The sequence below is a fragment of the Eucalyptus grandis genome, chromosome 8, assembly GCF_016545825.1.
Source record: "Eucalyptus grandis isolate ANBG69807.140 chromosome 8, ASM1654582v1, whole genome shotgun sequence".
Classification (NCBI taxonomy): Eukaryota; Viridiplantae; Streptophyta; class Magnoliopsida; order Myrtales; family Myrtaceae; genus Eucalyptus; species Eucalyptus grandis.
In genome coordinates this window covers 34,444,678-34,454,324 of record NC_052619.1, presented here as the reverse complement: position 1 = coordinate 34,454,324, position 9,647 = coordinate 34,444,678, and the positions used below count along the sequence as shown (strand labels likewise).

Below are 9,647 nucleotides of genomic sequence, written 5' to 3'. Positions count from 1 at the left end.
TACTACTTAGGACCACGATGCTCAGAAACTTATGAGCCTATTCGTACGTAATTACACAAGCCCACGTCGGCATTAAACAGAACACAACGTTGTCACCTAGCGCTTCTTGTCTTCTTCTACTTCTTGTGTTTTGAAAACAGAGCAAGAGCAACGCTTTAACAGACACCCTCATCATCCATGGAAGGAGGAGATATATACAGAGCGAGCAACAGCCTGCGCGCGACCAGCTCCACCATGCAGAAGCACCATGCGACGACGATGGACGTGTTCTCGAGGTCTTCGTGCGACGAGGACGACGAAGAATCTCTCAGATGGGCTGCTCTCGAGAAACTCCCCACCTTCGAGCGCCTCCGGAAAGGGATTCTGACAGCCGGCGGCGGTGCTAATGAGATCGACATCCGGAACCTCGGTTTTCATGAGAGGAAGAGATTGATTGAGAGGTTAGTGAGGGTCACTGAGGAGGACAACGAGAGCTTCTTGCTGAAGCTCAGGAACCGCATTGATAGGTACTGTCTCTGTTTGCTCTGTTTCTGAAACCTCTGTTTACCAACTCTGCCACGCCTCGGCATAGAGTCCGTTTGGTTCCGAGACATATCTTTACCCAGGAAAATCCTTATCATGTCAGACCACCTCTTGTCAGTGAAAATTTTCTCGTCCAGGATGGTGGGAATTGTGCCTTCATGGCTTATACATGTTTTGTCTTTTTCCCGAGAAGGTTTTCCCAGTACTTTCAGGGTGTAATTTTTAACGAGAAGAAGCTATAAAAACCCCGAATCTTTGTGCAGGTGGTACATTTATCCTAAAATATTTTTTATAATATAAAAAATCATAAACTTTATCCATTATGATATATTTATCGTAAATTTTTTCATGTGATATCAAAAATCTCAAACTTTTTCTTATTATTCAAAACTTTTTTTGTAACACAAAAAAGTCCAAACTTTTGCTTGTGTAATACATTTACTCAAATCTTTTTTTTTTTTTTTTTTATACCAAAAACTCCAAATTTTTGAGGTAAATGTGTCACACAAATATAAATGTGTGGTCTTTTGGTGTCATTGTAGTTTCACAAAACATAAATTTAAGGTAAATGTATGACACTATATAAATTTGAGATAAATGTATCACCATGGATACAAGTTTTGGGTTTTTTGTATCACAAAATAAGTTTGAGATGACCATCTGCCGCGGTGGCTCTGCTAGATAAGGCCATGCTGATCCTTTTCTCAAAGGTGAAGGGTTCGAAACCTAGCAAGGGCACTTGTCGCCTTAACCGCTGTCACGGGGTGGTGGTTCCCTCGTGCGGTCCCAGGGTTTGCCCAACCGCGCTCCCGGCGTATGGGGTTTCCCTAGGTCATAAAAAAATAAAAAATAAAAAATAAGTTTGAGATAAATATATCACCATAAGTAAAGTTGGGGGTTTTCTTTTTTGTGGCTTTTACCCATTTTTTATTTATATATTTTAGGTTTGAGTAATTGTGGTTTTGGTGAATCTGGTTGCAGAGTTGGAATTGAACTTCCTACAATTGAAGTCAGATTTGAGCATTTGAACGTGGAGGTAGAGGCTCATGAAGGAAGCAGAGCGTTGCCCACCGTCATTAATTTCTGCACTAGTATCCTAGAGGTAAGCTAGCAACCATCTAAAAGTGTGGAACTTAAAAGCCAAAAGGGCGGCTCTATTTTTGTAAGGATCCAAATTCAAGTATACAAGTTGGATCCTTGTCAATATGGACTTCGATATGTGATTTATATGGCATCAGCTCTCTAGCTATTGAAGTGTGGAGAGAGCCCGAGGTCATATATGTGAGATTTGAGTCCCATCCCTTGAAATTAGGATCACCACAATCAACCATGCTCCCAACCTTGGCGCACAAATAGGGCTGCTTTTCTACAAACTGTTTAAGTCACGAGGAAACACTGCAATATTGATGTCACCACTCGATTGCAATTGGGAGAGATGGTAGATGGCTGTTGTATCAATCAATATTGACTTTAGGACAACCATAGCCCAAAAGCTAGCTATCAAGGTGGGGGAACCCAATAAAATATAAACCACATGTCCAAGTATCATACTTTTAAGTACCATAACTTGCAATCAAGATCATATTGGTTTTTTGACTAATTTGATAATTAGTAAATTGGTTGGATGTTCGCTTCTTTCCTCTCCCAACCACCTCTCTTCCACCTTCCCTGCCTCCCTCCCTCTCTCTCAGCCTTTCTTCATCTCTTCCTATTCTAGAGGGGAGGGATTTGACCTAAATCTCTCTATTTCCTCCAAGTTGTTTTTCCTTTTATTTCTTTTGTTACTCTCCCGATTTTATATTTAAGAGCTTATCTCTTTGATCTAATTCTAGATTTTGGAATTTTAATGAATAAGTATTCCACCTCTAGTTTCAATGGTGTTTATAGCAACTTCGATGTTTATGCTCGTTCAACACGTTTAACTTCAAACCTTTGGCGCTTCGCATTGGCTATAGGGCTTGCTTTCATAGGCATCAAATCTAAATTTCTTCAACATGTTAATGTTGTCTTTGTATGGTAATTGTGTTGAGGACACCAAACCAAAGCACCCACCGCTGAAAGGAAAACTTGCAACTACGGATGGATATCCCGACATGTGCTTATCATTGATCATGCTATGTGACTTGGTGATTAGCCGTCAATCTTTTCGCTTGAATGCAGTCATAGATCTATTTTTGAAGGACGAGACTGTGATTATTTTTGTCAAGCATGCTCTAATAATGCACCTTGATTTCTAGTTTTGGGTTTGTTTTAGAACTCCCTAAGCGTGTCTTAATATTGTGACTTTTGGGATTTCCCATCAGGTATCATTTTCTTAATGAATGGAAATTTCTTTTGACAAGAAAAAAAATGATTGGATATTGTGATTGGTTTCTTTGTTTAACCATTTCCTTCTTCTTATTTTCCTTTTCTACAAGGGCTTCTTGAATTTTATGCACATACTTCCTAGAAAGAAGTACTTGACTATCCTTCAAGATGTCAGTGGGATCATCAAACCTGGCAGGTGAGCAAATTAAACCACCTCAAAAATTAGTTCTTCAAGCCTCCAAATTGAATTGAATTGAACTTTATTTTAGCACGTGTGATTAGGTTCCATCTCCAAGCTTGGCGCTATGTTCTATAAATGCATTACATGTCATGTAATTAATCAAAGGTCCCAACTAGAAATGGTCACATTCTTGTTGGAAAGAAGTTTAAAAATGTCAATTGGATTACCAATTCAAATTTGATTTGGAATTAATATATTTCCGTTCTTTCAATGAAAACAAAATCGAATTGAACTGAATATGGATTCATCTTTTCCCTTCGATTAAAACTGTACAAAATTAGCTTTACTTTTCTTTTCTGGCAAGTTTATTCTCATCTGGATGGACAATGTTGCAGGATGACTTTGCTTCTTGGTCCACCTAATTCAGGAAAGACCACACTCTTGTTAGCTTTGGCCAGCAAGCTTGATCCTAAACTAGAGGTAAATGCAAGTCATCTTTTATCAAATTTAAGCCCTTCTTTTGTGGATTTTCAAATTTTATAAGATACATCAAAATATCATCCATTTATATTGAAAGAGTGAAGATTGTTCCTTAGACAACAGGAAGAGTAACTTACAATGGACATGTCATGAATGAGTTTGTGCCCCAAAGAACTGCGGCTTACATAAGTCAACACAATCTTCACATAGGAGAAATGACGGTTAGAGAAACTTTGGCCTTCTCTACAAGATGTCAGGGAGTAGGATCACGATATGGTTAGCAAATTTGATTTGATACTTTTATATTTTATAAAGTCATATTTGAGTTTGACTTAGACAATTTTTCCTTTTCAAATAAGAAATGTTGATTCTTTTGCCGGCATTGGCAGATATGTTGTCAAAGTTGTCAAGAAGAGAGAAAGCGGCAAATATAAAACCAGATCCTGATATCGATATCTTCATGAAGGTAATTAAACAAGGAGAGCTTAGAGTTGTTTTTCGTTTTCCAATTAAAGAAAGGAAATGAATTAAGTAATCCATAAGAAGAAACTGATGAGGAAGTAATGGTTTTGAGTCGGACTCCAGCAAGTAGTTACTTTGTTTTTGAATTCTTAGAACAATGGGGGTGTTTGGTTTTTCTAATGCAATGGGTATAATCCCATAGGCAGCAGCGACAGAAGGTCAGGAGGCTAATGTCGTCACTGATTATATACTCAAGGTAACTATGACAAGAATCACCGCAAAATCATGCAAGCACTTGACAAGTAGCGGAACTTTAATGCACATGTTTTCTCCACAGATTTTAGGGCTGGAAAAATGTGCTGATACAATGGTCGGAGATGAAATGTTGAGGGGTATTTCTGGAGGAGAACAAAAGCGTGTGACCATAGGTTAGAACTAGAAGCATATCAAACTTTTAGTCAATGAAAATTTTAAATTCTCTTACTTGTAATTTCTAGGTGAGATGCTGGTTGGACCTGCCAAGGTATTTTTCATGGATGAGATATCAACTGGGCTCGATAGCTCAACGACATACCAAATTGTCAACTCCCTGAAACAATTTATTCACATTCTTGATGGAAGGGCAGTTATCTCTCTCCTCCAACCAGCTCCAGAAACTTACGATTTGTTTGACGACATTATTATCCTATCTGATGGTCAGATGGTGTATCAAGGCCCACGTGAACTTGTCCTAGATTTCTTCGAATCCATGGGATTCAAATGCCCTAGGAGGAAGGGTGTTGCTGATTTCTTGCAGGAGGTATGTAAAAATATGAAGATTTTATTTCAACAACTTGCAGGAAGTGTCTTGCAATAACGTACTTTTCTACCTTTCGATAGGTAACATCAAGAAAAGATCAGCATCAGTATTGGGTACGCAAAGATGAGCCTTACACTTTTGTCACGGTTCAGGAATTTGCGGAGGCATTCCAGTCATTTCATGTGGGAAGAAAACTCGGGGATGAACTTTCCACTCCATTTGATAAGAGCAAGAACCACCCAGCCGCTTTGACTACCAAAAGATTTGGTGTTGGAATGAAAGATTTGCTTAAAGCTTGCATTTTAAGAGAGTACTTGCTAATGAAAAGGAACTCCTTTGTCTACATCTTCAAGGTCACTCAGGTAAATACCTACTTCATGCTCTTTCTGTTCGTTTTAGTCATGAATTGTCTGATATACTTAAACTGACATGATTTGTTTATTAGCTCATAATTATGGCGTTTATTTCGATGACCCTATTCTTACGGACTAAGATGCATCGGGATACCGTAACTGATGGAGGAGTTTACATTGGTGCCTTGTTCTTCACCATGATCACGATCATGTTCAATGGAATGGCAGAGCTTTCAATGACTATAGCCAAGCTCCCAATTTTCTACAAGCAAAGAGACCTCCTCTTCTATCCAGCATGGGCATACGCTCTACCAACCTGGATTCTAAAAATCCCTATCACATTTGTGGAGGTTTCAGTTTGGGTCTTCATCACCTACTACGTCATTGGATATGATCCAAATGTTGGAAGGTAAGAACTGTGATTATTCTTTGGTGGTAAGATGGAAACTCTAATCCCATTGCTTTGATTGAGACATTCTACTGTTTATATTGTGTTATAGGTTGTTCAAGCAGTATCTTTTGCTTGTGGCCGTTAATCAGATGGCCTCTGGATTGTTTCGATTGATCGCGGCACTTGGGAGAAACTTGATCGTTGCCAACACATTCGGGTCATTTGTGCTGTTCGCACTCTTTGCATTGGGCGGAGTTGTTCTTTCCCGAGGTATTACGAATACTAGAGTTCGGCTTCTTTTTCTTAAGTACTAATCTTGATTTCTTTGAATCGTAGAGGAGGTAAAGAAATGGTGGATATGGGCATATTGGATATCTCCTTTAATGTATGGGCAGAACGCCATAGTCGTCAATGAACTTTTAGGATCGAATTGGAATAAGGTAAAGTCTTGTAAATGCTTAATGCCAATATTATGACCTTTCATAGATATAAATATCTAATTGATTAATTCGTCGTGTTATTCCTTATAATAGATTCCCCCAAATTCAAGAACAAATGAACCCCTAGGAATTCAAGTTTTGAAGTCTCGTGGGTTCTTTACTGAAGCATATTGGTATTGGATAGGAGTTGGGGCATTGTTTGGGTTCATCATCCTCTTCAACTTTGGGTTTTCGGTGGCTCTTGCTCTTCTTAATCGTAAGTGCTTTTTGCTTTTCTTCTTGTTGAAGTTTCTATCAACAAGAGCTTGCCTACTCAAGCTTCATGTGAATGCAGCTTTTGGCAAATCCCACACAGTAAAATCAGATGATCCTGAGGGCAACAAGAACGTTAATAGAATAGAAGGATCAATTCAGTTGCAATCTCAAGGCTCTAGTCTGATAAATGGATCTGGTATGAAGTCCTAGTAGTTAGTATCTTTTCATTTTCTATGATTTAGAGTAGTTAAGACCTCAAAGGGGTGAACAAAAGGCTTTGGTCCATTAGGGGCTCATGTTACTTCTTTGCCTATCTTTTCTATTGGGTCTTGTAGGGAGGTCATCCGAGCCAACACCCCCATGGCCTGAGACAGCTGTTGCCGCCAATAGGAAAAGGGGAATGGTACTCCCATTTGAGCAGCACTCAATTACATTCGATGAAATAACTTATTCAGTTGATATGCCACGGGTAATTGTGTTAAGTTATGAAAAATTTGAAGATAATACTTCATCGATATATCATCACAGTATGTCTTAAGTGTTAAAGCTCAAATGTTCATCCAAATTATGATTAAGTGTTTGTTGTTATCTTATTAGGAAATGAAGAATCAAGGTGCTCTTGAGGATAAATTGGTGCTCTTGGAAGGTGTAAGTGGTGCTTTTAGGCCAGGTGTTCTTACAGCTCTAATGGGCGTTAGCGGTGCTGGTAAAACTACTCTGATGGATGTGTTGGCTGGGAGAAAAACCGGAGGATACATCAAGGGCAACATAACAATTTCTGGGTATCCAAAGAATCAAGATACATTTGCTCGGATTTCTGGATATTGTGAACAAAACGACATCCATTCACCTCATATTACTGTGTACGAGTCCTTAATTTACTCGGCATGGCTGCGTTTGCCTCTTGGTGTGGACGACCAAACCAGAAAGGTTTGCTTCTAATGCCACAATATATTTCTACCAGGATTGCCTTCTTAACTTAAAATAAATTGTAGAAGTGCTTGCTGCTTTGTTGGCTATGTAGTTTAATTGATGATCAATTTAATTCAAATCACATAATGGGCAAAAATGTTGTAGCTGTTTGTTGAGGAAGTTATGGAGCTTGTGGAGCTAAATCCGCTGAGACAGGCCTTGGTTGGTTTGCCTGGTGTGGATGGTCTATCCATCGAGCAACGCAAAAGGCTGACCATTGCAGTTGAACTAGTCGCAAACCCCTCCATCATTTTCATGGACGAACCTACCTCAGGGCTTGATGCAAGAGCTGCTGCTATTGTCATGAGAACAGTTAGGAATACAGTGGACACAGGGAGAACAGTCGTATGCACAATTCACCAACCAAGCATTGATATATTTGAAGCTTTCGATGAGGTGAATTATGTCAACACATTACAAATACGAAAAGTCTGTTTGTAGCACACTTAAACTTAGAAGATATTGCATTTTCACTTGCTCTGCAGCTTTTCTTAATGAAACGAGGGGGACAGGAGATATATGTCGGCCCTCTGGGTCGTCATTCTTCTCATCTAATAGAGTATTTTGAGGTACAGAATGGTTCGCTCATATAATATGGCTTCAATTGCACTTTTCTTTCCCTACATGAATCACCATGGTATCTTCAAAATGAAGGGAATCCAAGGAGTTGGTAAAATCAAAGATGGCTATAATCCAGCAACTTGGATGCTCGAAGTTACAAGCCCAACACAAGAACTCGCTTTAGGTGTCGATTTTTCTGATCTATACAAGAACTCAGATTTGTACAGGTGGGTTCATCGCATATATCGAGGTCCGTCTTTTGGTCTTGCCATTAACCTGTAAGATGTCGATGGGAAAACACATTTTTGTGATTTTCAGGAGAAACAATGCTTTGATTGAAGAGTTGAGCATACCTCCTCCAAATTTTAAGGACCTCTATTTCCCGACTAAGTATTCTCAGTCAACTTTCACCCAATTAATGGCTTGCTTATGGAAGCAACGCTGGTCTTACTGGCGGAATCCGCCGTACACGGCTGTTCGGTTCCTCTTCACCATCGTCACTGCCTTAATGTTTGGGACTATGTTTTGGGACCTCGGCTCTAAAACGTAAGTTCTGCCTAGAGTGTCAATATCTGCCTCATTCATTCTCGAAGTTGTGTGTTTCTGAATGTTACGTTCGCAGGACCCGGAGTCAAGATTTGATCAATGCGATGGGATCTATGTACGGTGCTCTCTTCCTTGGGGTCCAAAATGCAGCTTCTGTGCAACCAGTTGTAGCAGTGGAGAGAACGGTTTTCTATAGAGAGCGAGCTGCAGGCATGTACTCGGCCCTACCATATGCATTAGCACAGGTAAAATTGCTTCCAAATGATTTCAGGTACACTTTTCTAAATGGTGTTACGTATGAATCAATACTAGAAAGTGGCTTATGCGATTAATCTTTATTTTCTAGGTTCTGATTGAAGTCCCTTATGTCCTCGTGCAAGCTATATCATATGGTATCATAGTTTATGCAATGATTGGATTCAAATGGACCGTTGCAAAATTTTTCTGGTATCTGTTCTTCATGTGCTTCACATTGCTGTATTTCACATACTATGGTATGATGGCCGTGGGCATGACCCCGAACCACCACGTCGCTTCCATCGTCTCTTTTGCATTCTATGCCATATGGAACCTCTTCTCAGGTTTCATCGTGCCAAGGACTGTAAGTTCTATAGCAACTTATTGATTTTCATGTTTCTGCTAATTTTGTTTTCAACATCAAGTGTGATGCCTTATTTGTGAACATCCTCTGAACTACTTTTTAAACAGAGGATACCTATTTGGTGGAGATGGTACTATTGGTTGTGCCCGGTTTCTTGGACTTTATATGGATTGGTGATCTCTCAGTTCGGCGATTTGACGAATAGGCTTGAGGACACTAGGGGCACGGTGGAAGAATACATGAGAGATTACTTTGGTTATCGACACGATTTTCTGGGCGTAATTGCCGTGGTGATGGTAGGATTTACAATGCTTTTCGAGTTCGTTTTCGCCATTTCCATCAAGATACTCAATTTCCAGAGGCGGTAGACTTTAGCATCACCTCGATCGGCAAAACAAACGTGTTTCTCTATTAGAAAATGATATCTAATTACTATAGCAAGTAGATGTACATTTTTACTTTTCTAGCAACTCTCTACATCTTTTCGAGGGGTAAGTACACTATCAATACCAAAAGTTGTGTATGGCGCTCACTTTGATGCCAAAAGTTTCCGTCAGATTACTTAATTGTCAAATTAGCGGAAAAACGATCACTTTGGTACCACCAACGAGAGATTCCAACCAAAATGATTACGTGGCTTTTATATTTAAAAAATAAAATTGACGTGGCAAAAATTGATGAAGACTGTCCACGTGGAATGGCATAAAATGACGCCGTTTTCCTTTCTCCGTAGGAAACGACGTCATTTTATGCCATTCCACGTGGACTCACTTACAA

General features: G+C 39.5%; 1 protein-coding gene across 1 annotated transcript; it reads left to right on the top strand.

Moving 5' to 3' along the window:
- The first annotated feature begins 177 nt into the window (after window positions 1-177).
- On the top strand, window positions 178-9,238 carry LOC104414181 (ABC transporter G family member 40). The gene is made up of 24 exons (XM_039300506.1): window positions 178-506; window positions 1,504-1,624; window positions 2,940-3,025; window positions 3,406-3,490; window positions 3,607-3,766; window positions 3,880-3,956; window positions 4,155-4,208; window positions 4,290-4,380; window positions 4,450-4,751; window positions 4,832-5,113; window positions 5,197-5,513; window positions 5,605-5,765; window positions 5,832-5,935; window positions 6,029-6,191; window positions 6,270-6,368; window positions 6,526-6,659; window positions 6,788-7,120; window positions 7,268-7,558; window positions 7,648-7,731; window positions 7,817-7,950; window positions 8,042-8,269; window positions 8,346-8,514; window positions 8,616-8,870; window positions 8,978-9,238. The coding sequence occupies exons 1-24, from the start codon at window positions 178-180 to the stop codon at window positions 9,236-9,238; spliced, it is 4,320 nt and encodes a 1,439-aa protein (XP_039156440.1).
- The last annotated feature ends 409 nt before the right edge of the window (window positions 9,239-9,647 follow it).

Coding starts and splice junctions, on each gene's coding strand:
- LOC104414181 (XM_039300506.1), top strand. CDS start 178: ATGGAAGGAGGAGATATATACAGAGCGAGCAACAGCCTGCGCGCGACC. Junction 1,625..2,939: donor TCTGCACTAGTATCCTAGAG/GTAAGCTAGCAA, acceptor CTTTTCTACAAG/GGCTTCTTGAATTTTATGCA. Junction 4,752..4,831: donor TTGCTGATTTCTTGCAGGAG/GTATGTAAAAAT, acceptor ACCTTTCGATAG/GTAACATCAAGAAAAGATCA.